Source organism: Pipistrellus hanaki (genome assembly GCF_964339955.1).
Source record: "Pipistrellus hanaki genome assembly, chromosome: 1".
Lineage (NCBI taxonomy): Eukaryota > Metazoa > Chordata > Mammalia > Chiroptera > Vespertilionidae > Pipistrellus > Pipistrellus hanaki.
The window spans coordinates 11311582-11339094 of record NC_140503.1 but is presented as its reverse complement, the minus strand read 5'-3'; the positions used below and the strand labels follow the sequence as shown (position 1 = coordinate 11339094).

At 38.3% G+C, this 27513-nt stretch overlaps 1 protein-coding gene across 9 annotated transcripts; it reads left to right on the top strand.

Annotated features, from left to right (window-relative positions):
• On the top strand, window positions 1–27201 carry SPATA7 (spermatogenesis associated 7). 9 transcript variants are annotated; one of them, XM_084884128.1, is made up of 12 exons: window positions 3–184; window positions 4720–4794; window positions 7772–7867; window positions 10901–10948; window positions 13621–13754; window positions 18324–18790; window positions 19889–19955; window positions 21023–21138; window positions 21878–21934; window positions 23360–23437; window positions 24684–24741; window positions 26594–27201. In XM_084884128.1, the coding sequence occupies exons 1-12, from the start codon at window positions 166–168 to the stop codon at window positions 27161–27163; spliced, it is 1785 nt and encodes a 594-aa protein (XP_084740254.1). In that variant the 5' UTR covers window positions 3–165; the 3' UTR covers window positions 27164–27201. The 9 variants fall into 9 exon arrangements, with proteins under 9 accessions (XP_084740261.1, XP_084740254.1, XP_084740259.1 ...); XM_084884127.1 differs by having other exon boundaries at window positions 13–184; window positions 13603–13754; XM_084884133.1 differs by lacking the exon at window positions 7772–7867 and having other exon boundaries at window positions 9–184.
• Window positions 27202–27513: the final 312 nt, after the last annotated feature.

Genomic DNA, 27513 nt, shown 5'->3' with positions numbered 1-27513 from the left:
CCGACGCTGCGGAGCCGGCTCTTAGCAACCGGCCCGGCGACGGTCCCCCGCCTCCGCCGCCCGCCACCGGCTCCTCCGCGACAGTCTGCCGCCGCCGGGGCTGGCTCAGCCGGGGACCGACCCAGGGGGACCCCGCGTCTCCGCGGCGGCGAGGCGGCTCTCAGCATGAATGGCAGCCGAAGAGGTAAAGGGCGGGGCCCGGGCTTCGAAGCCCGGGGGCCGGGGCCCGGGCCCGGGTCGGGGCCGCGCCGGAGTATAGGCCGCGCCCCCGGCGCTCGCTCTCCGTCCGTTCCCTGCTGGTCTTCCTTGCGGACCTAAGAGTTGCCGGGGACACTGGAGTAGACCCTGCCCTTGGGGTTCGCAGGTCCGCTTCTGGCTCGGAACCGGTCGCCCTCGGTCCGGGAGGCCCGCTCGCTCCCCTGAACTCGGGCCTCCGCCTTGAGCGCCTCGATGGCCCCTGTCTTTGGGGATCGGACCTCCCCGGAGCCCCCCCCCCCCGCTGCACCCCACAGCGGGGACCCTCGGTTTCCTCGTCTCTTGCGCCAGAGCCGGTAGAACACACCCATGCCCTGGAGTTCCTGAGGATTACATGCAGATAACGCACACAAAGCTCCTGGCACGTTGTAAGGACTCAGTCAGTACCACCTCTTCCATTCATTCTGTCACTAGCGCCCCGGAGTCGAGTAACCCAGGATTCTCTAACTTTAAAGCGGATAGGAATCGGGTTAAAAATGCAGATTATGATTCAGCACATCTGTTGGGGTTGTAGGGGGGCTGATATGTTGATTTTCTGATAAGTTTTCAAGTGATGCTGTGTTACTGGCTGCAGTTTTAGTGGCAAAGAACTCATCCATAATTACTGCGCATCTTGTCCTTGACTGAACGCGCCCAGGGTCAAGTGGACCTCACCGTGGATCAGTTGGGGCCCCGTAGCAAAAGCTCCGCAAATCGCCGGCCCGATGGAAATATTATTTCAAATAATTTGCCTCTTCGCTGTCTCTCTAACAAAGTGGCATTCTTCTTTTCAAGCCGAATAAGGCAATCTCTAGACCCTTGCCTCCCGATTCAGTGTTCTTATCTATTTAACAGAGTACCTTTAAGCCAGGCTGCTAGATGGTTCATGTAATGTCTCACTTGGAATATGATTGTGCCTTTATTACATAGTCATAGTGCTGTTCTGAATGTCGGGGATAACTCTCCCTTAGCCTAAGCCCCAGAAATCACAAACCAGCATGCTTTTACTCCCTCTTTTATTTTTCTTAAATTTTATTTTATTTTTCCCCATCACCATTTATCCCCTTTATGCCCTTTTCCACCACCGCCCCTCCCCCCACACCCCTAACACCCCTGCAGTTGCCACACTGTTTTTTGTGGTTTTCAGAAATTTTCTAACATTAAGGCTCTGTTTCCAAGTTATCTCATTATTTGATCCACAGAAACATTCTGTAGGTATTATCCTCATTTCACAGTGAATAAGCACTGGAGACTAATAAACTTAAGAGTTCATCAAGGACACAGTTAAGTGTCAGACCAGGCTTGGAATCCAGGTGGGGAATTGAAGCCCTAGAGCCATTGTTCTTACGAACCATCTCATGCTAGTGTTACAGAATTTACCAGGCGACCGAAAAAGATGCAGGAATACCCGGAGATTTGGGGAAAAGTCATTTATTTTCAGATGTTTCACATGTACTAGTACAGTGACTCTGGTCCATTCTCCAAATTCTGAGTAAGCCAATATGGAGGAAGCTTTTTCTTTATACCCTTTGGCTTTTTTTGGCCCCCCAAATAAGGCTCAGACTTCCGGACCTCTCACGGGCTTTGCAAGGGGGCCATGAGACCACACCTAAAAGCCTGGCCTGGCGCCAGCACGGATAACCCCCTCTAGTGGTTGGGTAGTGAACATGGTTTATGGTCTCTGTATAATGGGGGTATTTAGGTAAACAGGTCTTGCAAGCCCAGATAATTAAGGAAGGGGCAGTGACTAGACTATAGGCAAACAGGAATGTGCATCAGGGATACAGAGTCAGGCTGCTAGCATACCCCCCCCCCCCTCCAAATGTCTTATTTTCCTCATCACCAGAGGTGGGGGCATGGGAAAGGATATATGTAAAATTTAGAATATAATAGACTTAGTAAAGTTCTCAGTATTTATTGAATTATTTTTTTAAATGTGTTCCTGTCAAAATGTAAAAAGCTTCTATTTTTATAACTTACCCAATTTAATTAGCTTCATTTTTAGGATATTTTATAATATATATAGCAAACATTGTTATTGATTTTGAACTTTTAAAACAAATATGATATTCAACAAATATCTGGGGTAGTCCGTTCTCTTAGATCAGTGGTCGGCAAACTCATTAGTCAGTAGAGCCAAATGTCAACAGTACAACAATTGAACTTGCTTTTGAGAGCTGAAAACTGACTTCTGCGCATGAGCCACGAAGTTTCAATCACACTGTACGTGGGCGTCCGCACGTGAGAGCCACACTCAAGGGGCCAAAGAGCTGCATGTGGCTTACGAGCTGCAGTTTGCCAACCACTGTCTTAGATCATAATTATTATTAGTGATAAGAAACCATAAATAATTTTAGCCAAAGACAAAATATTTAATTTTACTTGAAAAGATGGCACTTTCTAAATTTCTTAGGTATCATTAAGATTACTTTTGGTGATTTCGGAGTGCAAAATATTAAAACACAACCCAAAGTTAAAAAAAATCATTGTTGTTTTGTCATTTTCTTTTTGGTATCACATTTTTTTTACATTCTTTGGTAGGGCAAACTTTCTGTATGGTGATGTAGTAGAAAGAGTACCACCTACAAAGCAGAATATCTTGTTGGTAATCTTTGTGCACTGTTTACTAAGTAATCTTCAGCAAGTCACTTTCACTCCCTGGGCCTTAGTTATTTGTAAATGTTAGACCAGATCATCAAGTCTTCTTTCCAGCTTCCCCCATGGAGATTGGGGAGAAATGATTGAGGGTTACAAACTGCCATTCCCTCTGTTATCAATGACTTAGGAAGGAGCGAAGAAAAAACAGCCTTTAAGGATAGATAACTGAAAGCAGCTTGATAAATAAAAATTATTTTTTAATCTGTTGGTCCAGAAGAGACACTTGGTAGTGGCATCAGATCCCCAAGCTCCTGGCATTCCTGGGAAATTCTGCCACAAGAAACACCTTCACATTTCCTCACTGGAGTTCCTTCTGGCTGGCCTGGTGGTGACACATTGTGGGGGAACTGAGCTGCTTGCACATACTGATGAATTTCATTACTCTAGCACAGGGGTCCTCAAACTTTTTAAAGTGGGGGCCAGATCTCGGTCCCTCAGAGAGCTGGAGGGCCGGACTATATGAACTACTAATTCCTACTGTAACACCTTGGCTGCGCTCACTGCCCGAAAAACTTGACGGGCCGGATCAGACTCCTCTGCGGGCCGCATGTGGCCCGCGGGCCGTAGTTTGAAGACCCCTGCAGCAAGACCTTTGATCTCATGGACACGATTTGAGTCCTAATCTACTTAGAGGATGATGGTTTTTTCCTAGCATTTGGTTTGAGACTACTTTTTCATGCCCCTTTGTATCAATCTGGGTCCAATCAGAAGATGGGAACCATAAAATGATTTAAACAAGGCATATTTAAAGCACTGTTAAACTAGCCCTCGCCCGTGTGACTCAGTTGGTTGAGCATCGTCTTGTGTACTGAAGAGTTGTCAGGTTCAATTGTGGTTTTTATGGAAGGCAACAAATCACTGCCTTTCTCTCTCCCTGTCCTTCCACTCTCTCTAAAATCAATATTTAAAAATTAAAAAGAATTGTTGAACTATCATAAAAGAGTAACTATAAGACATAAGAAATCTCTGTATGTTATCCAAGAGCCAAGGGAGAGTGCTCAAGGAAGGACAAATTTGGAAGGGGGACTTCCAAATGAAGACTGTTTAAGAGAGCATCCAGCTGAAACCGGTTTGGCTCAGTGGACAGAGCATCGGCCTGTGGACTGAGGGGTCCCAGGTTCGATTCAGTCAAGGGCATGTACCTTGGTTGCGGGCACATCCCCAGTGGGGAGTGTGCAGGAGGCAGCTGATCGATGATTCTCTCTCATCGATGTTTCTCTCTATCGCTCTCTCTTCCTCTGTAAAAAATCAATAAAATATATTTAAAAAAGAGAGAGAGAGAGAGAGAGAGAGAGAGAATCCAAGCAGGAGGAGGAGGGTGAATTAGACTCACTAGATGAACTTTAAGACATCTTTTAAACATCAAGTTCTGATTCTTTTTTACATATGTATTTACACATAGTAACATGTAGTTTCTAATTTACTCAATTGCTTTGTAAGAGGATTATTTTCTTAAAATTAGTTGTAGAACAGACTATGATTAACTGAAATAGTTTTATTATGCCTCGGCCAGTAGTGTATAGGATGAAATCAGTATATATCAAATAACATAATAATTGATGTGTTTATCATTTTACTCGGTGAAACTAAAGTCTCAAGATACAACTGTTTTGAAAATAACTTATGTACTTAAGGGAGAAAACTTTCGATCAATGGCTACGGAATTTTTGTCTGATATACCCTTTCTGGTTAGTAACATGATAGAATACAATTTTAAACAACTCCAGTATTACCGATAAAAGTTTATTATTTCTTAAATGTTCAATATTGTTTTCTTTGTGAAAGCTGTGTTTTGTTTATCCTAATTCGTGTTTTTTTGGTTAAAAGTCAGAGCAAGCTCTGTCCTTCCCAGATCTGTTCCACCGTGCCTATTTAAAGGACACTTGAGCACCAAAAGTAACGGTAAGTGAGGTACTTGAAATGGTGAAAGGTTGTTTGGTAAAGATTGACTGTTTATTTGTAAATTATGACATGATGAAACATTATTTAATCAATATTTGAACCTTATATTATTAATTATATATTTTAGGAACTCTTGAGGTTAACTTAGGAGTCCCTCATTTCAGACTGGTACTGAGCGCTGGAAGTGGGCTTGGCTGCCCCCTTCTCCCTGCTGCAACTCCAGCCCAGCTCTGCTCCTTGCTGGCAGGCTCCCTGCTCTGAGTTCTGCCTGCCTTGGTGGAAAGGTGCTTTGCAGGTTGTTATAGACACAAGCACCGAAAAGGAAAAGCTGTGCAGAGAAGTGTGCTTTGCATCAGGAACAAGCACGGGCTTCCTCGTTCAAGTGGATTTCTAGGTCCTGTGAAAGGACAGTATTTTAAAGCCTTTAAATTTTTAGTGTAAACTTAAAATAAATTTTAATAATTACAGTTTACAAGTTTTAAGACTGGGTTATTATGCAAAATAATTTAAAGGGGCTTTTTTTTCTTTATTTACGTGAAAATTCTTTGATACTTGTTTCTCCAAATGTGAAAGGAAGATCACATTTTCACTTATTTCTTTGTAACAAACTATATATACACATAGAGCCAGAATAAAACTTTGAATTTACATGGAAGACCAGGATGAAAACTTACATGGAAGACCAGGATGAAAAATCCTATATAATAAAAGCCTAATATGCTAATAGTCTGGTCATCCGTTCACAAATCAAAACGTAATATGCTAATAATATGCTAAGGATGCTCAACTGCTCGCTATGACATGCACTGACCACCAGGGGCAGACGCTCTGACTGGTAGGTTAGCTTGCTGCTGGGGTCAGTCTAATCGGGACTGAGTAAGATGGACCAGACACGTCTTAGATCCCTCCTGCAGTCCCACCCTGGCTGGCCAACCTCTTGAGTCCCTCTACAGCCCTGAATGTGCACTGGTGGAGTCCCTTGGCCTGGCCTACACCCTCTCGCAATCTGGGCTGAGGGACCCCCCCGAGTTCACCAATTTTGTGCACTGAGTCTCTAGTAATATATAGTTTGCTAACTTTTTTTTATTGATTTTTTTAGAGAAAGAGGAAGGGAGAGGAATAAAGAGATAGAAACATCAGTGAGAGAACATTGGTCAGCTGCCTTCTGCATGCCTGGAGATCAAGCCTGAGACCTGGGCATGTGTCCTGACAAGGAATCAAACCAGTAATAATCTGGTTCATGGGTCAGTGCTCAACCCTTGAGCCACACTAGCGAGGCTGTTAAGTTTTTTTTAAGGACTATATATGCAGTTATATAGTAGCTGTAAGTATGAGGCTGCCTTAGTTAACATCTAAAATGCATCCTTTATCAAGCTGTGTGATCTTAAAGACCTTATACTTCTGTGCCTCAGTTACCATGTCTATTAAATAGTGATAATAATAATTAAATGAGTTTGTACATGTAAAGAACAATGCATACATGTACCTATTCAGTAAATGTTTATAGTAGTGGTAGTATCAAGCACATCATTATTGTGTATTCTTTTTTTTTTAAATGGGTTTTTATTGAATTTTACAGAGAGAGGAAGGGAAAAGGAAAGAGGGAGAGAGAGAGAAACATTGATTGGCTGCCTTCTCCATGCCCCCCTATTGGGGATCCAGCTCACAACCCAGGCATTCTTCCTGACCAAGATTCAAACCGGTGACCTCTCGGTGCATGAGATGACGTTCAGCCAACTGAGCCACACTAGCCAGGGCTCGTATGTTCTTATACCATGTGTAGAATTTCCTTGCAGGGATGCAAAAAAATGTAAGCGTTTTCTTCTAGGAGGGGAAGCAGAGGTCAGGAAAGCCACTCACTTTTCAATCTCTGCTACCGTTTTAGCTATTGATATATTTTTTTAACCCCATACAGTTTCTTAACCACAAAAACTGTTTCTAATGTTTAAGAAAATTATGCCTACATATACATTTGATATTTGTATATAAATGATAATTATTTTTAAGATTTTTTAAATAGATGACATCAATAAGTTTAATATCACAGAATTTCTATATGATGTACTTGTCTTAGTTCTAATACTTCAAAAAAATGCATAAGCTGATTTGTAGATCTTGTTAAAGTTAGAAGTTTGCCTCTTAGAATAGAATCTTTGCGTAGACTTTTGGAGTTTGGGCATTGCTTGATTTCCCAGACTCCATGTAATCAAGTCCAAAAAAAGTTGATTGTTAATTACAGTTGACATTCACCATTATTTTATATTAGTTTCATGTGTACAGCATAGTGGTTAGACAATTAGATAATTAGGAACTGAGCCCCCAGAATGTTCTAGTACCCACTTGGCACTACATAGTTATTACGATGTTATTGACGATGTTCCCTAGGCTGTACTTTACATTCCTGTGCTATTTTGCGGCTACCAATTTGTACTTCTTAACCCTTCACCTTTTCACCCACTCCCTCCTATCTGGCAATCCTCAGTTTGTTCCCTGTATCTGTGAATCTGTTTCTGTTTTGTTTGTTCATTTATTTTGTTCTTATGTTCCACATATACTGGTAAGTGAAATTAAATGGCATTTGTCTTTCTCTGGCTTACTTACTTCACTTAACATAATACCTTTAGATCCATCCATGTTGTCACAAATGGTGAGATTTCATTCTTTTTTATGACCTAGTAATACTCCATTGTACTCATTACTTAATAATTAGGCAAGTGGCTATACATTTTTAGTTATATGCTAGAATCTCTTCTCAAAACTCTCTGGCTTGTAAAACTCATTCTTAGAAAGTTTGATAGCTCATCAGTTATCAGTGCCAGGTTAAGGCTTGCACATATTCAGCATCACAAAGTTATGTATCTTCGTGGTTGAATTTCAGAGTATTTTATAAAAATGAGCTTAATATCAGTAATTTGTTTATCTTGTGATGATTTTATACTAACTTTAAATATATAATTAAATATGTTTTAATTTTTAGCTTTTTGCACTGACTCCTCCTCTCTCAGACTAAGTACTCTCCACATGGTCAAGAATCACATGGCTGTGCACTATAATAAAATACTTTCAGCCAAAGGTAAAAATGTGCAAATGTGTAAACTGTACCTAGTTTAAACCCTTGACTTCACTTCTAATTAGAGTAAATTCATAGCAAAAATGAATACACTTCATATACATATATATCAGAATTTGTGTTTGGAATAGAACTGAATTTGAAATCTATATAGCGCCTGTGTAATTTCCTTTTACCTGTGTTATTCCTAATATTATTTTATGGTTAGATATTGTTTTTAATATAGTAAGAGTTTATAATCTACTTTTTGTTTTCAAATATACTAAAGAAGTTTCACAAAGAAGATGCTAACTAATCTCTTTTTTTTTTTAGACAGCTTTTTGAGATATAACGTACATCCAGAAAATACACTAATTTTAAGTGTACAGTTAAATGTGTTGAATAATACATACATTGTATAGCTACCATCACAGTTACGCTGTTAAAACAGAAATTGGCTAACTGCAGCTCACAGGCCAAATCCTCCTCCACCTGTTTTTTTGTGCAGCCTGTGAACTAAGAATGGCAGTTGTATTTTTAAATGGTTGGAAAAAGGTAAAAATAATATTTTATAACATGAAAATTATATGAAATTCAAATCGCATTGTCCATAAATAAATCAATCACATCCATTCTTTCACGTTTTGTCTATTGTGGCTTTTACACTCGCTGACAGGCAGCATTGACTAGTTGTGGCACAGACCATATCTCCCCGCAAAGCCTGAACACTTTCTATCGGACCCTTTACAGAAAAAGTTTGCTGATCCCTGATATAGAGCATCCCATCACCCCAAAAAGTCCCGCTTCCCCTTCCCCCCAATCTTTTGCAAGCAATCTCCTCCCTGCCATTCCTGGCAACCACTCATCTGCTTTCTAACTATAGTTTTGTCTTCTCCAGAATTTTATATAAATGGAATCATACAATGTGTATTGTTACAAGTCTGACTTCTTTCACTTAGCTAACACTTGTGAGACTAACCCATGTTCTTGTGTGTAACAGTATACCTTTTATTGCTAAGGTAGTGGTCTATATAATGAAATGTACCACAGTTCATTCATTTACCAGTTGGTGGACATTTCGATTATTTTGACTCGGTTTGGCTGTTAGGAATTAAGCTACTATAAACATTCACATGTAATCTTTGAACATATGCTTCTGTTTCACTGGATAAATTTATTTACTAGGAGTGTAACTGTGGGGTAATAAGGTAAATACATTTTAACTTTATACGAAATTGCCAAACTGTTTTTCCAGAGGGACTAGACCATTTTGCATTTCAATCACTCCCATAGCCTCACCAGCATTTCCAATTGGCGGCTCATTACTGACTAGTCAAGTGGATATTAGGCAGGGCTTTTGTTTGTATTTCTCCAGTGCCTACTGATGTTGAACAACTTTTCTTGTGCTTATTTTCCATCTGTATATCTTCTTTGGTGAAATATCTGTTCAAATCTTTTGCCCATTTTTAAAAACAGGTTATTTGTCTTCTTAGTATTAAATTGTAAGAGTTCTTTATATCTTAAGCACAGGTCCTATATCAGATACATGTTTTGCAAATATTTTATCTTAGTCTATAACTTGTCTTTTCGTTTTGTTTTTAAAATCTTTATTTGAAATAATTTTAGACTTATAGAAAAATTGCAAAAAATAGTACAGTCACAGAAACTCTTCATCCAGCTTTCCCCATTTTAAAATCTTACATAATCATCTTATTATTAAAACCAGGAAATTAATATTGATATAATACTATTAACTACAAATCTTATTTGAATTTCACCAGTTTTTCACTAAATGTATTTTTTAAATTTTAGTTCATATCTTATGACATTTATATTTTAAATGATTGAAAATCTAAAGAATAATATTTTGTGACATGAAGTCAAGACATCAAGCTTTTCAGAGAGAAGAAAGGAAAGGGAAAGAGAGAAGCAACAATTGGCTGCCTCCTGCATCCCCATTACTAAGGATCGAGCCTACCACCCTGGGCATGTGCCCTGACTGGGAATCAAACTAGAGACTTCTTGGTGTATGGGCCGACACTCAACCACTGAGCCACACTGACTGGGCGCTTATGTTTTTATGTCCTGTTTAAGAAATCTTTGCCTAATCTAAGTCATTAAGATTTTCTTATGTGTTTTCTTCTAGAAGTATAAGTTTTAGCTCCTACATTTAAGTTTGTGACCTATTTTGAGTTAGTTTTCTTAGGTATGATATAAGGATCAATTTTTTTTTTTACCTATGAGTATCCAAATATAACTAGGACTGTTTGTTGAAGAGATCATTCTTTCTCTGTTGAATTACCTTAGCACTATTTGAAAGAGTTGACCATACAGAACTGGACTTACTCTTCAGTTCTGTTGTTCTATATGAGTGTCTTTATTACAATACCACACTGCCACATTTCTATAAAATTACAGTGAGTCTTGGGATCAGATAGTGTAGGTCCTGCAGTTTTGCTCTTTGTTCTTTCCAAACTTGTTACGGGATTCCAATTACAAGTATGTTACCAGTAAGTGCATGCTGCGGGTGGGTTAGGTCAGTGATGCTCTCTGTGTGTTTGTATCCAGCCTTTCTTTGTTTTGTTCGCTCAGTATATATTGCTATGCTTTTAAGTGCACTCATGTTTTTTTTTGTAGTATCTAGTGAGCTGTTAATCCCAGCCAGTGTACTTTTTTATCAAGGATATTATATTTGTCCGCCGAGACCGGTTTGGCTCAATGGCTTGGGGACTAAGGGTCCCGGGTTCGATTCTGGTCAAGGGCATGTACCTTGGTTGCGGGCATATCCCTAGTAGGGGGTGTGTAAGAGGCAGCTGATCGATGACTCTCTCATCGATGTTTCTAGCTCTCTATATCTCTCCCTTCTTCTCTGTACAAAATCAATAAAATATATTTTTTTTAAAAAAGGATATTATATTTGTTCATTTCTAAAAGTATCATAAAAGTGAAAATAAAAATCTTCAAGTTCTGGAACTTTTTGTGATTTTCAGACATGATATTTTGTTATCATTTGTAAATATTAAGAATATTATTAAATAACTGATTTTCTTCTTTCAGCTGTGGTAGACTGCTCAGCTCCACTCAGCATAAGTGCCTGCATCAAATGTAAGTAATTTTTGATATATTGCCTTTAAAAAATGTATGGTAAACTACACATAATTTACTATCTTTACCATTTTTAAGTCTATAGTTCAATGGCATTAAGTACAGTCATATTGTGGTACAACCATCGCCGCTGTCAATTTTCCGTACTCTTTTTATCTGCAAAACTGAAGCTCCGTACCTATTAAACAATAACTCTCCCCACAACCACCACTCTGTTTTCTGTCTTATGAATTTGCCTACTCTAAGTATCTCATGTAGGGGGAATCATCCAGTGTTTTTCCTTTTGTGACTGGCTTATTTCACTTAGTGAAATGCCCTCAAGGTTCATCCATGTTGTTAAATATGTCAGAATTTTCTTCATGTTTAAGGTTGAATAATATTCCATTTATGCATAATACCATATTTTCTTTACACATTCAAGACACTTGGATCGTTTCCACCTTTTGCCTATCATAAATAATCTTTTATGGATGTGAATGTACAAATATCTCTTTGTGACCCTGCTTTCATTTCTTTTGGGTGTATACCCAGAAATGGAATTGCAGGGTCATGTTGTAATTCTCTTTTTAAGTTTTTGAGAAACCACCCTACCGTTGCCTATAGCAGCGCCCTCATTTTACATTCCCACCAACAGTGTGCAGGGGTTGCAGTTTCTGCACATCCTTCCCAGCACTTGTTCTTTTTTCTGGGGTTCAGGATGGAGGTAAGGTTTCGGGAGTTGACAGTATAGAGGTTGTATTTTAAAAATTGCTCCTCTTTTTTTGTGTTTAGAATTCAGACTTAGCTAGTGCTTATTTATCCCCCAGCATTTTCTGCCCTCAGTTGAGGCAGGAGTTTTTCTGTGTTGCCATGTAAATAAAGAACATTGTAGTGAGTAGAAGTGTGAAGATTGCAATCACCAAACTAAAGTATAACTAGTAGTCATTATTACTTCTTGTGTTATAGAGTTGATGTTCATTATAGTCAGTATAACTTAGAAGCGGGTTTTATAGACATTTTGAGCCATCTTTTTTTTTTTTTAACTATGAAAATCTTTTTCTTTTTTTTTTAAGATTTTTAAAATTGATTTTTTTAGAGAGAAAGGAAGGGAGAGAGAAACGTGGATGTCAGAGCAAAACATCACATCTGTTGCCTGTTGCAGGCCCCCCACTGGGGACTGAGCCCCGCAAACTGTACATGTAGCCTGACTGGGAATCAAACCCAAATGTGCACAGAATGACGTTCCAACCAACTGGCCCACCTGACCAGGGCAAATACATTTACGTTAGCATTTACTAATTTTTCTTAATTATAATAGAAACTTTAAATATACATGTAAATTAACTTTGTTTTTTCAGCATGTAAAACTTTTTATAAATTCTAATTCAAATTAGGGTGATTTAAAAATTGAAACTTTCTTGTGAAAATTAAAGTGAGATAGATTCAAATTAGGGTGATTTAAAAATTGAAATTTTCTTGTGAAAAGTAAAGTGAGATAGATTCTTATGAAGTATGTTAAATTTTCAATGTTATATGAAAATACAAGTCATTCTACTTCTATTCAACTCTAAAATTTGACTAGCTTTGATTTTGCCATTTTCAGTTTGTACAATGACAAGACTTTAATAATGACTTAGTACCTGATTTATGGCACACTAAAGTGTGAAACTACTTTTTTTTTTATTGTTTTTCTCAAAAGAATAGCAGTTAAAAGAAATAGAATTCAGATTTCCTGATGAAAATGTTTTAAAATTTAATGTCATTTTAAAGTCACATAAAACTTAAAAAGTTTTAGCATAGCATTTATGGTATTGACAATATTTTATTTGGGGGAGAGTCTAATGGACTCATTCAGACTCTGCAGTTGATGATTACAGATTCATGAACAACACAGTCCAGCATTTCTGGCCTTCAAATCTCTATGAATGTCTAACAGGAATTGCTTTCTTGACCCCTTGGGTTTGGCCAATTTGTTACAACTTGTTTCTGCTCTTTAACTTTTTTCTTTTTATATTTTTTTATTGATTTCAGAGAAGAAGGGAGAGGGAGAGAGAGAAAGAAATACCAATGATGAGAAAGAATTGTTGGTTAGCTGCCTCCTGCATATCCCCTACTGGGTATGGAGCCCACAACCTGTTCATGTGCCCTGACCGGGAGTCAGACTTTGACTTCCTGGTTCATAGGTGGATGCTAGACCACATAGCTATGCCAGCCAAGCTGTTTGTGCTCTTTAAGTAATCCATTTAAAGTTTCTCTAAATTCAATATTTACTATCTTAACTTTTCTTTATATGGAAAAATATAGAGATTTTTCTTTACAGACCAGTAGTGTAAACATTTTAGCAAGGGAGAAAAAAAAATGTATGCTTTGCTGAAACCGGTTTGGCTCAATGGATAGAGCGTCGGCTTAGGGACTGAAAGGTCCCGGGTTCGATTCCGGTCAAGGGCATGTACCTTGGTTGCAGGCATATCCCCAGTAGGGGGTGTGCAAGAGGCAACTGATCGATGACTCTCTCTCATCGATGTTTCTAACTCTCTATCTCTCTTCCTTCCTCTCTGTACAAAATCAATAAAAATAAGTAAGTAAGTAAATAAATAAATAAATAAATAAAATGTATGCTTTATTAGCTTTCCAAGACCAAAAAATTAAGTTTTCTATTTTCTGTATGTCAAAAGATTTGTTTTCCCCATCAGATGCAGATCAACAACGAAGAGAGAAACTCAAAAAGGAATTAGCACAATGTGAAAGGGAGTTGAAAGGAACTAAAATTACAATGCAGGCCAATTCTAAAAATAATTCCAAGGCATTATTTAACACTTTACAAAAGGTAAGATGGCATTTTTTTCACCTTTTACAAGTAGATATTTCTAAGCTCTTTCATCGGTGGTACAACCTTACTTTTTGGTAACATGTTTCCTGTGGGTCAGAAACAAACTTTTCCTGTAAAGAACCAGATAGTAAATATTTTAGGCTTTTCAGGCCAAACAGTTTCTGTCACATCTATTTGTGGACTTTAACAAAGTCCTACTAAAATACAATAGAAATGATTAAGTAAAAAGATTAATAAATCTGACAAATCTCTGACGAAAATACTTAAGATTGAAGGCAGAAATAAAATGGGGAAATAACACATATTCAAAAGAGAGTAAGATAATATTATGAATAAGTCTATGCCCAAAATTTGAAAATTTAGATTGCAAGGAAAGCTTCATATAGATAGGTAGATAGATATATATAGATATAGATACAGACATATAGCCTGGTGCATGGATTTGTGTACTAGTGGGGTCCCTCGGCCTGGTCTGCAGGGATTGGGCTGAAACCAGCTCTCTGACATCCCCTGAGCGATCCTAGTTTGCAAGAGAATGGTTCTCAGGTGACGCATCCCGGAATTGTGCTCCCTCCTGTCTGGTTCTGGGTGTGTCACCTGAAAACCACAACTGCCAAGTCACTACAGCTTGGCAGCTCCTGCATTGAGCGTCTGCCCCCTGGTGGTCAGTGTGCATCATAGCTACTGGTTAGACAGTAGCTTCGGCTTTTATATATAGATTCCCCTACAATTTATGTATTAATAAAAAAAAAAGTTATTTGTCTTGACTTAAGGTTTTTGTGCACCATCTGGGAATACACATTTAGGCTGCAAGTTTGTATGGAGGCAGCATATGATTACAGATTCTCGAAGGCTAGTGTTCCCTTTTCACTCTGTTCCAGTGTTCAAGATGGGCAAATTTCTTTGCAAGTCACCTAGTTGAGGTGTGGCCATCTAGAGTAGGGGTGTCGAACTCAATCAGAGAAGGGGCCAAAATCTAAAATCCAGCCTAAATCGCAGGCCGAATGGTTTACTGAACAGTCATAAACTGACAGCAGAGTGCAGTGATGACAGCACGGTGCGGGCCACATTGCAAGGCCTGGCGGGCTGGATTTGGCCCGCGGGCCTTGTGTTTGACACATGTGATCTAGAGGATCCCAGAGTCATGAGCATGGTCTCCTAGATCATCTAGATCAGTTCCTGAGCTTTGTGTTTTGTCCCCCAATACCCTTGATGTGATAAAAAAAAAAAAAAAAAAAAAAAAAAAAAAGCCAGTTTCACTGCTCTGCTTACTAGGTATCACATGTCATATTTGACTCCAGCACTTCCCATTGCATATATCAGTAAACAGGAACAATTAAAGACATTTGTACCACAATAGTGAATCCAGTTGATTTTCTTTGATGGGTATGGGAACCATAGATCAGTTTTTAGTTGGGAGGTTATGTTATCATACTTTACAAAAACTACACTGCCAGGAGGGTAAGACAGGTTATAAAACAGCTGGCAATAATCTGGGAAAGAAATGATTAAGACCTGATCTAAGCCAAAATCGGTTTGGTTCAGTGGATAGAGCGTCGGTCTGCCGACTGAAAGGTCTCAGGTTCGATTCCCGTCAAGGGCATGTACCTTGGTTGCGGGCACATCCCCAGTAGGGGGTGTGCAAGAGGCAGCTGATCGATGATTCTCTCTCATCGATGTTTCTAACTCTCTATCCCTCTCTCTTCCTCTCTGTAAAAAATCAATAAAGTATATATTTAAAAAAAAAAAAAAAAAAAAAAAAGACCTGATCTAAGACAGCAGAAGGGAGCACAAGGGAAATATTTAGGAAATACTTACAAAGGAGAATTCCCCAGGACTTGGTGCCTGATTTGATGATATGAAGAGCAAGAGGCCAAAATTAAGGAGATTTCCAGGCTTCCGGTGTGGGCAGCTGGGAAGATGGTGAAGGAATGATAACAGGACAAAGTGCAATGTCGTCTTTGGAGAAGGGGATAACGTAGAGTTTGAGTTTGCTGGTTTGGAGGTGCTTCATTTGAGGTGCCTTTGGAACTTCAGTAGAGAGTTGATATAAGCATTTCTCTCACTGAAAATAAGTTTGGGAGTCACCAGGGAAGCTGTAATGCTTAATAGCCCCCAGGGCTGTTGCATAGATAAAAGGACCAGGAATAGAGTAGCTTCCTTTAAGATAAATCTGCCAGACACTGTGCTATAATTTGCCATCTGGGAATCTGTTCATCAATATTTGATTCACATGTGCATTTTCATTTTTAGTGATTGGACTTTTTAACTGACAATTTAAAATATTTTTCCATTATCCAGCATTTTGACTACACTAATCAGAGGGTAATATGCTAATTAGGGCAGACATCTTCCCGATGACCTTCCAACATCCTTCCTGACAAAGCCGCAGTGGCTGTGAGGGCCGAGGCATGGCTGTGAAGGGCCCAGGCTCAGGCTGGCAGTGGCAGCAACAGCCAGGTAATGGGGGCAGCACCTTCCCCTGATACACCAGGTCACCTCCCTCAGAGGGAGTCCAAACTGCAGCTTAGGCTTTGGGCCGAGGCAGAGGCAGTTAGGGGTGATTAGTTAGGAGCCAGCACTCCCAGATTGAGAGAAGGATGTCTAACTGCTGGTTGGGGATTGGGCCTAAACTGGCAGTCGGACATCCCCTGAGGGGTCCCAGATTGGAGAGGCTGCAGGCCAGGCTGAGGGACTCCCCCCTTCCTGTGCATGAATTTCATGCACTGGCCTCTAGTAAATTAATAATTGTATTTTGAGCCCTGGCCAGTTTTTCTCGGTGGTTAGGGCATCGGCCTACAAAATGAAGAGTCATGAGTTCAAATTCCTGGTCCTTTTATCTATGCAACAGCCCTGGGGGCTATTAAGCATTACAGCTTCCCTGGTGACTCCCAAATTTATTTTCAGCCTGAGAGAAATGCTTATATCAACTCTCTACTGAAGTTCCAAAGGCACCTCAAATGAAGCACGTCCAAACCAGCAAACTCAAACCTACGTTATCCCCTTCTCCAAAGAAAACACTGCACTTCATTCCTTCATCTTCCCAGCTGCCCACAACAGCATGTACCTCACAGCATGTTCCTCGGTTGCAGGCTTGATCTTTGGCCCTATTTGGGACACATGTTGGAGGCAACCAATTGATGTGTGTCTCTCACATCTGTTTCTCTCTTTCTCCTCCTCCCTCCTTTCTACTCTCTCTAAAAATCAATGGGGGTGGAAGAGAGAATTCTTGGGTGAGGATTTTTTTTTTTAATGATATTTTGAGATAAGAATGGGTTTTGTTGAAAATAAAATATATAATTTAATCTGTAAATGTAAGATATTTTCTATTTATTTTTCTATTAGCCACTGTAACTCTCTACATTTGCCTCCATAAAATATTTCAGTTATGTTTTAATATGGGTATTTTAAAAAATATTTTTAGTGATTTTTAGAGAGAGAGAGAGAAACATCAATATGAGAGCCGAATATCAATTGGCTGCCTCCTGCACACCCCTCCTAGGGGCTGAGCCTGCAATCCTGCACGTGCCCCGACCAGGAATTGAATCACAGGCTTTTTAGTGCATGGCCAGTGCTCAGCGAGCAGCCACACCAGCTGGGTAAATGAATCTTTAAAATAGGTAACATGATATAATGGTGAAGCACATAGGCCTAGCTTGGGTTCAGATCTATGAGACCCTTGCCTGAGTTTCTTCACGTATAAAATAGAGCTAATAACTGTATCACGACTCAGAAGTTGTTTTGACGGTTGAGTTGTACATGTAAATCAGTTAGAACAGTACCTTGCACATAGTAAACACTCTATACTTATTAGCAGCAGTGATAGAAGTTCTTATTATTCCTTTCTTATTCTACTCACTGGGAGGAATAGTACTTTATACAAAGGAAGCACTGGCTTTTCCCATACTACTTTTGTTTTTCACCCCAGGAGCTTATAGGACTCACATAGCTGGCTAAATCCTAACCATTTTCACCTCAGCCCCCTCCCTAGCTCAGGTTCTGTACAGAAAACACAGGTGTCCATAACATCTAGAATCATAGAGCTTTAGAGGCATCTAGTCTGTAAAAGAATAAATATTATGTGTTTTTAGACTTTATAGATATCCCATAGAAATGGTTCTTCCAAGGATAAACAAACAAACAAAAAATGGAGCAGTCAAAAATACCTTCCCTTTCAAAGCCAAGATCAAAAATATAGGCATACATTATTAATCATTTTTTAGAAAGAAAAATGATTTGCCATTAACTTATCTGTGGAATTATATTTTCATATGTTAATCATTAAAAAAAGAATAGAACTTTATATACAATGCTAACATCTTTCGGGACATATAAGTTAATTTTATAAGCCCCTGAGGCAGCCATTTACAATGTTTATAAATTTGCAAATTTATAATAATAAAAGCATAATATGCTAATTAGACCGGACAGCTAAACCTTCCAGATGAAACCAGGGCTGCGAGGGCCAAGGCAAGCTGCCGCAGCTGCGAGGGCTGACCCCCTTGCATGAACTTTGTGCATCTGGCCTCGAGTGTGATTACTAACTACGAAACCCAATGTTCTTAGCCTGCAGAACAACCACGAAATGAAGACAACGTGTTAGCTGAAGTGAATGAATATTCGTCCTTTGCAAGGTCACCAGGGACTTCTTCAGAGCGACTGCACCTCAGTCTACCTAAATCCAGTGACAGCCGCATGGATGGTGCTGAGAAGAACTTCAGTTCCTTCCTGTCCAGCATAAATTGCACCCCCTCCAGGCCCAGGAAAACACACTCTGCAACCTCCTACAGCCAAAGGCCCAAGAGCACAAATTCCCTCAGGTCTCACATAGTCATTAAAAAAACATTCAGTGGGGACCTTTTGGATAAACACTCTGAACTCTTTTCGAATGGACATTTGCCATTCACTCCACGAACTTTGAAAACAGAAGCAAAATCTTTCCTGTCACAGTATCGGTATTATACACCTGCCAAAAGAAAAAAGCATTTTACAGATCAGCGGGTAGAAGCTGAAACCCAGACTGAATTAAGCAGGTATGGCACATCAGCAGCCAATAGTAAAAATTTTGGAATGTTGTGGAAACTAAATAATATTCCTTCTTTTATATCATGTAGTTTATGCGCGTTCTGAATGGAATGTCATTACTGTGACTTTTCCTTTTACATGTATCACTTAGTAGAGCTCTCAGAGTAATTGTTAAAAAACCAGGAGCTGTTACATTTGTCAAACTCTTTATATACACGAATGTTACATATTTCAATTTTTATTTTTGACATGATACTAGAACTTTTGTGTTTTAAAATATTATACACTTTCAGAGAGTTCTTAAAATATGTCATCAAAGAGCATTTGTGCAAATATGTCTGTTGCTTTATGATAAAAATGACAAAACAGTGGGTCAAAGAACGGGGAGAAACACCTACCCCTGTGCTCCCTTTCCTGCAAATATTCAGCCCCAGTCTTGTATAGCAGCAACGCCCCAGGGGTACGTTAGACAAGTGGGATCATTTCTGGAAGCTGAGTATAATTTGCCTCAATAATGTCTTCATATACAACAGTGCCTGGCACATAATGTGAAAGTTTGCCAAGTGCTCAGAGAAACAAACAGATCTTGTAAAATATTAAGTGTACGCCGATTTTTTAATTGTTTATCCTAGGTTATATGAACAAATGTTTATGAGGTGCTAGGTTTTAGTTATTTTAGAAAGTAAAAAGCAATTTATGACTAATATTCTTTCCTCTGGGTAAATACAAGAAGTAATATCAGACGTGTCTGCATACATTTCATCAAAGAATTAAGGAATTGAATATATGACAGAATTTGTCAAGTGAGGAAGAAATGAGGAAAGTATGATGATATTTATGACAGTTTTTGAACATAAAAGTTCTCATTTCCCTAATCCCACTCTGGCCAACTGAAATGTAGCTGCTATCTAAAAAAAAGGAAAAGAAGTATAGGTAATCCAAACCACATTTATTTCCTGATTCAATAACTAGAAATAATACATTTTATAAGAACAGATGGATTTCATCTCCTATGTTTGAGTTTATTTTTTCTAGACTGTAAAGCTCATTATCACACAGTCTTTGTATTTTGAAAGCTTAACCATGTATTTTTTTAAATATTACAGCTTTGAGTCTGATTTTGAGACAGTTGAGACTAAGGACTTTACGGAGTCAGAAGTGACCATAAAGCAGGTAACAGAAATGAGACCCCTGTGCCTCACATTGGAATTACAGCCGCTCTAACCTAACAACCGTGTGTAGCTATTTGGACTGTGAAGAGTGATCTCTTGGTGGTACTTCTTGCACACGATCCAGCTAGTGTACAGAAGGTTTGCCTATTTACTCTCTGGGAATGGCCGATGGAACCTGCCAATTTGGGAAATTATGTGTTATTAGCATCTCTTCTAGATGGTTGGCTGGCTGGCTGGATAGAAGAGTGGATAAATAAAATGCCTTAAATTTGGTTTTCAAAGATAGAAAGTACTGTACATAAATTTGCATTGTAAAGATGAAATTTTAAAATGCAGGTAAATGCAAGTAAGTGGGCAGAGTATGTGGCCCAAAGCAAGGATTCTATAAAAGTGAGCTGCCAGTAGATTGTTAATATTATTATTTATACAGCCATGGCCACTACTTCTATGTGTTTGATAAGTTGGCATTGGTTGCTTGAATTCTAAGGAAGGTATTTTTTCTCAAGTTTACCCAAAACTTCGTATTTGTATCATTTTCTTCATATGTTTATTTGTGGTGATTTCTTAACATCATTTAAAATGTCCCTCATTAAAATATAAGAAATAAGTTATTTTATCTTACTTTATTGTGTGTGTGTGTGTATGTGTGTGTGTGTGTGTTATTGATTTCAGAGAGGAAGGAAGAGGGAGAGAGAGATAGAAACATCAATGATGAGAAAGAATCATTGATCGTCTGCCTCCTGCATGCCCTACACTGGGGATCGAGCCCTCAGCCTGGACATGTGACTTAACCAGGAATCAAACTGTCATGTCCAGGTTCATAGGTCGTTGCTCGACTACTGAGCCACAGCAGCCGGGTTGTTTCACCTTACTTGAAATAAATTTAAGAAAAATGTCCTGATTGGGTGGAAAATGTATTCTAAAACATCCTTTGTTGTAACATATGTCGCTCTTTTACTGGATATCTCCTTTCTTACCTCAGCTGTTTTTGAAATGTGCTGTTTGCTTTATTTCTGCTTTTACGTTGTATTTTATAAGCAAAATAAGGATATATTCTTCCATCCCCAGGCACCTGGTTGTATGACCTATGGAACCAAAGAAAACTTAACTCCTTCACCTTCCCAAGAGAAGGGCTTACCATGGGACGAGGTTAAGGATGGCGCTCTGCAGTGCTCCCCAGCCAGGTAACAGCTTCAGGGGAAATCCGTCGAACTGTCTCCCCTGTAATTAAAAGAATGGGTTTAAAAAAATCTGTCTTGGCTATTTAGTTGGCCTTTCTGCCCCCGGTGAACTCATTAGTGAGGAAAATAATACCTACCGAATATACCTGACAGGGTTTTTCTGAAGATTGGATTAGATCATAGATATGCAACTATTATTATTAATATATGATATTATTGAACACCTACTATATGCCCACCAGTGTTTTTTTATTTTTTTTTATTATTTTTTTTTAAATATATTTTATTGATTTTGTACAGAGAGGAAGGGAGAGAGATAGAAAGCTAGAAACATCGATGAGAGAGAGTCATCGATCAGCTGCCTCTTGCACACCCCCTACTGGGGATATGCCCGCAACCAAGGTGCATGCCCTTGACCGGAATCGAACCCGGGTCCCTTCAGTCCCCAAGCTGACGCATTGAGCCAAACCGGTCTCGGCCCACCAGTGTTTTTTTAAATCCTCACCCAAGGACATGTTTTTATTGATTTTTAGAGAGAGAGAGAGAAAAAAAACAAAAAACAAACATTGATTGGTTGCCTGCTATATGAGCCCTGACTGGGTACCCAACCCACAACCTAGGTATGTGCCCTGACCGAGAATCAAACCAAAACCTTTTGGTGTACAGAATGGCACTCTGGTCAAGTGAACCACCCGGCCAAGGTGCCAACCATTGTTCAAATATTTTAATTTTCTCTTTTCAGGGCATTATGTCAGTATTCCAAGCAGCCTCCTCCTTCAAGGAGAAAAATCTACTCTGAGTAAGATCTTTCTCATCTTTTCATTTTGCTTAGTGAGAATTAAGAACCATACAAACTATTATTCAGTAAGTTAGGATTGAACACTAATTTGTCTCACAGAAAGCTTTGGGGTTCAACTGTCTAACCTGTCTCTCTAAGAAAATGACCAAAATTTCCTGAAATAACTATCAATCACTTCATCTTTATTTCCAGTGGAAATTTGTCCCTGAGTTAATAGTACCTATTTTTTATAATTAGTAACCATAATTCTTGTATATTTTTATAAGTAAAAATAATTATTTTTGAAAAATTTAGACTTAGAAGCTCAGGACAACCTTCCTGGAGGTTTCCAGCCTCACCAGTTTTTTGTAGATATTATACTTACAGGTTTTTCCTTTTTTTTTTTTTTTCTAGATCTTAATGCTATTTAGTTAAGCTGCATTTTTAGGGGGAAATAATATATAGGAGTCAGCAAAAGTTGTGAGTTATGCAAAAGTTTATTCTTGTATTATTATTTATTAATTATTGCATTATTTTCCATTCAAACAACTGTAAACCTACCTTTGCCCACACCTATATTTTTATAGTTTAATTTATTTTTAAACTTGATGTTTAAATATTAGGTTGTTAAGCAGTTTGAAAATATAACTTTTTATACATTTTGATCTTGTATTATCTGACTTGCTTATTAATTCCTCCCTTATATTTACTGATTCCATAATTTAAAATTTCCCAATCTTAAAGCATGATGTTCTCTGGGGAACAGGAGATGAGTCCCTGCGTCTTGGGATGACTGTGCTCCTTCTCTTCCTGCCAGTGGGGGCAGTGCTCAGCCTCTGCTGCTGGGCAGGGTCTGGAGCCTGAGGACATGGACAACCCATCAGGAACCTGTGCCCCTAAGGGTCACATTTGGTTGCCGTCACCTTGGTTGGCCTCTGTCTTGTTCTGTTTAATCCCTGCTTTTTCTCTCTTCCCCCGCCCCCTTTTGTTTCTTGTTAATCCTCACCTTGAGGATATTTTTTCCATTGATTTTTAGAGAGTGGAAGGGAGTCGGGGAGACAGAGAGAAACTTCGATGTGAGAGAGAGACATCGATTGATTGCCTCCCACATGCCCCCGACCTGCAATACCTGCCCTTGACTGTAATTGAACCCACAACTCTTCAGTCCTGGAGCCAAAACTCTTAACCACTCAGCCAAACTGGCTAGGGCTCCCTGCTTGTTTATTAATATGTCTCAGACATCTGTGAAATTTTACTCTCTCAGGGAATATTTTCTCCAATATTTATCCTTGCATAATTTCAGAAAGTTGATGTTTGTTTTATAATATTCCTCTTTAATAATATGAGCCAGAAGTACATTTCTAATAAGTTAGTAGTGAGATTTCCTATAGTTTTTAGAGTGAGAAATGAATAATTTTTATGCTTTATATTGCTTTGCCTTCACAGTGAAGAAGAACTGTTGTATCTGAGTTTCATTGAAGATATAACAGATGAAATTTTGAAACTTGGTTTATTTTCAAACAGGTTAGTTTGTGTGTGTTTTTAGTTTTTTTTAGTAATACATAGTGGTTGAAAAGTACTTTAAATACTCATTTGTTATTAGGTTTTTAAGTTATTTTCACCTATTAGGAACTGATAGCAAATTGTAAAGAATGTTTAATTCGTGCTCTAGGTGGACTCACAGTTTGGGGGAGTTATAGAAAAAATTAGAGATTTTATTCCTTTAAAAACCATTATGTTTCTTGGCTATAAAATAAAATTTTTGCTACATATTAGCAAAGATACATAATTCAATTTTGCTACTTAAAATTATGGTGAGAATCAAAAGCAAGTATTTTGGTTACATCTGCTACTAATAAAGTGAGAAATAATTAAAAGCAAGGTTTGCATACTATAAATTAATGGCAAATTTGCAGATTAGTTCTTGCATGTTGAATGAAACTGTGTGGTCCTGTATCAGCTTAAACAGTGATTACTTTTGTAAAATTCATGGGACATTGAGACAAAGTTTGTTATGTAGCATAAGAGCCCATTATGTATACCACATGCACAGAAAATTGCCTAAGAGGAAATAACATTTTAAAACATAAACAACCATTGCAAAATGTAGAGTAAGGATTTCTTGGGCTTTTAAAAAAATATTAAATTACTTCATAACTACTGACTATAAAGTTGGCTCATAACTTCATTGTAATAACAAATGGTAGCAGAGGAAATGAGTTGTGAATTATTACTATGTTCCTAGCACTTAGTAATGCTTAGTAAATGATAAACTTTTAGGTTATTATATGGATTTACCATCAGTGGAATTTTTTTCAAGTATACTGTAGACAGCATTTTAAAATACCTCACAAAAGAATTTTCTTTAGAGTTTAGTTTATGGGGATAGTGTGTATGTGAGAAGAGAAGAGAGGCTTATGGTGTTTGCGTATGTGTGTGAGAGAAAAACAGCTTTTTATTGGGGGGAGGGGTGAAAGAGAGAGGAAGAATTTTTGGACCTCATTTAATATATTTTATTCACAGAAATGTAAGTAGCATGAAGTTTTTCCGAAACATTGGCATCCATTACCTTGACGTAAATGCAAAGAGGGAACCGAACTAGCTTTCATGGTGGAGAACTTGACAGAGCAGGGGAGGATTGGTCTTAAACTGTAGAAAGAAAAAGAGCCATCTAAAAAATGTGTCCGGTCGTTAGTAGTTTAGTTATTTGCTGCTTTACATTCAGTTGATTTCCTGATGGAGATATTAATTTCTTATTTCTCTTTTGTAGCTCTTTAGAACGGCTGTTTGAGCGACACATCAGACAAAATAAACGCCATTTGGAGGAGGTTTGTTTCCTTAAAACTGCATTATAGAAAGAATTTTAAAGTGTTTCTATCCCCTCAGAGATGCCTTAAAAGCAAATGCTTTTTTCCCTTGTACTTTGTATACATTTGGGGTGGGTAGAAAGAGCATTAGTCCTGCAGAAATTAGCAGCACTGCAGACAAAAGTAATTCAATTTAACTAGCTTCATTAACCTGTTAACCGGGGAGTTCCCTTTTTAATTACGCAACATATAACGGGCGCATACTCTTTCACTAGGACGTGTCAGTATGTCACGCCCAGAGGATGTAATTTCATATTATTATTTTTTTTATTTATACTTAAAATAAATGAAAAGACTATGAAATATATATTTTTGTTTATTTATATATAAAGCAGAAAGGAAAATACAAAATTACAAACAAATAGAAAAGAATGCCAACAAAAAAATGGAAACATCGAATTAAAAAATTATACATTTTACAAACAATTCTAAAGATTACAAAAATATATATTTTTTATTTTGATATACAATAAAAATATTAAAAAGTTAATAATTACAGAACAATAAACTAAAGCACACAAATAAAATAGAAGTATTGAGTTTAAAAAATTAAAATATAGATGTAAAAATTCAAAACTCAACTTCCGTGTGATATATTTTAAAACAATTGTTGATACATAGTGCTACCTTACAATCCGGACACCAGTATGTAGATTCTTTCCTAACACCTTTTTTGTAGCAATCTTGGCATTTCCTGGATTTAGTTTTTCCTATATCACTTTTCATTTGTTCTGGAAAATGCCTTTCAATTAAATGTGATGGTTTAGATCACATGTGTCAAACACAAGGCCCGCGGGCCAAATCCAGCCCGCCAGGCCTTGCAATGTGGCCCGCACCGCGCTGTCATCACTGCACTCCGCTGTCAATTTATGACATTGTCAGTTTATGACTGTTCAGTAAACCATTCGGCCCGCGATTTAGGCTGGATTTTAGATTTTGGCCCCTTCTCTGATTGAGTTCGACACCCCTAGTTTAGATGTAGAGCTGCTTGTTGATGTATTTGGGTGGGTTTTCACTATGTTGTTATCTACCAATTTCTCTACACACTCTATCAAAAAGTGTAATCGATCCAAATGACCTTTATCTTTTTTGTATATAATATATGCATTGAAGCAGCACATATCAATTAATCGTAGAAAAATTTTTTTATAAAATTTTTTACCCTATTACGGGCAGCCGTGTAGGCCACCATAACTCCATCTCCCAAATCTACGCTGCCCATATTCTTGTTATAATCCAGGACAACATTCGGTTTTTCTTGCCTTCTTCCTCTCTTTTCAATCATTGTCTTTTCGTCATTATGAATAGAACTGAGCATCAATACATCTTTTTTATCCTTCCATTTTAAAACCATAAGTTTGTCTTTGAATCTTACTATATGTTCATTTTTCTGTAATTTTTTTGTTTTTATTTCACTGGGGATTCTGACTCTGTTTATCCTCATTGTTCCAATAATGTCCGTATTGTTTTGACACAAGAGTTCAGCCAAATGAATTGACCTATAGAAATTATCTAAGTAAATCCTATACCCTTTATTCAGTAAGCCATGTGTTAACTCCAAAACAATTCTTGTTGAACACGTCCACCACTCTCACTAGCGAAATTATACTGATTCCCTCCGTGTCTTAAATTCATGACTAATACCTTTGTTGTTTGGAAATATATGCCCCGCCCATTTCAGGGTGCAACGTATATTTCAAGGACGTATTCATATGTCCTACCCGTACCTGATATAGTTTACATTTGACGTATTTATATGTCCCGCTCGGTTAACAGGTTAATGTCCTTATTCTTGCCTTTTTCTTAATTTTAGAGGAAAATGCGCCACCTGCTGCATATCCTAAAGGTGAATTTAGGCTGTGTACCCAAGGAAAGCTCGGTGAAGCAAGATGACTTTGATTTGTTGAATTTACTTGATTTTGAAAAGGCTGAGAATTCAACACAAAATGAACAAGAGGCCACAATTCAACAGCAGCGTCAGGAGTGCCGACAAGCTTTGGTTATGTTGCAGTCTGAGCCAAAGGATGAGAATGAGATATTCTCACCAAATGACTTTTTCCTACCAATCTATAAATTCAAGAATTCAGAAGGGGTTATAATTGAACAGGTGAACGAGGAAACAAATCTTAGACCTTCAAGTCGGGATGAAAAAAATCCAAATATTTTTGACAGCTCAGGAGACCAAGAGACCTCTGTGACTGTCATTGAAGGTGACAGTGACACTGAAAAGACTGAGACTCCAAGTGAGCTGGACCGTTCCCGCTTAGCCCTGTCCCCGTCCGTCCAGCTCTGCAAGGTCATGGGTGGCAGCGATCGGGACCTGGAGGAGGCAACTCTGCAAATCATGGCACTGCGCATTGAGGACAGCCCTGGGGATGTTTGATCTTCCTTAATAAATGTCCCAAATGGCCAGTAATTCAATATTCCTTTTCCTCTTTTTTCCTTTTATATATGAAGTTTTTTTTTGTTTTGTTTTGTTTTTTGTATTTTCTATGATAATATATTTCTATAATAAATTACCATAAATTTAGCAGCTTAAAACAAAACACATGTATTCTTTACCCAAGTTTCTGTGGATCAAGAGTCTAAACATGGCTTGGCTGGGTCCTGTGCTCGGTGTCACAAGGCTGCACCCCAGCTGTGAGTCCGGGAAGAACCTGATTCCAGACTTTTTTCAGGTTGTTGGCCTAATTCCTTTCCTTGTAGCAACAGATTTGAAAAACTTCGATTTCT

Bases quoted from the DNA above. Each gene is read 5' to 3' on its own strand.
- SPATA7 (XM_084884127.1), top strand. The intron at 13,755-18,323 runs GTAAGATGGCAT...CAATGTTCTTAG, and splicing joins TATTTAACACTTTACAAAAG to CCTGCAGAACAACCACGAAA. The intron at 18,791-19,888 runs GTATGGCACATC...TAAATATTACAG, and splicing joins ACCCAGACTGAATTAAGCAG to CTTTGAGTCTGATTTTGAGA.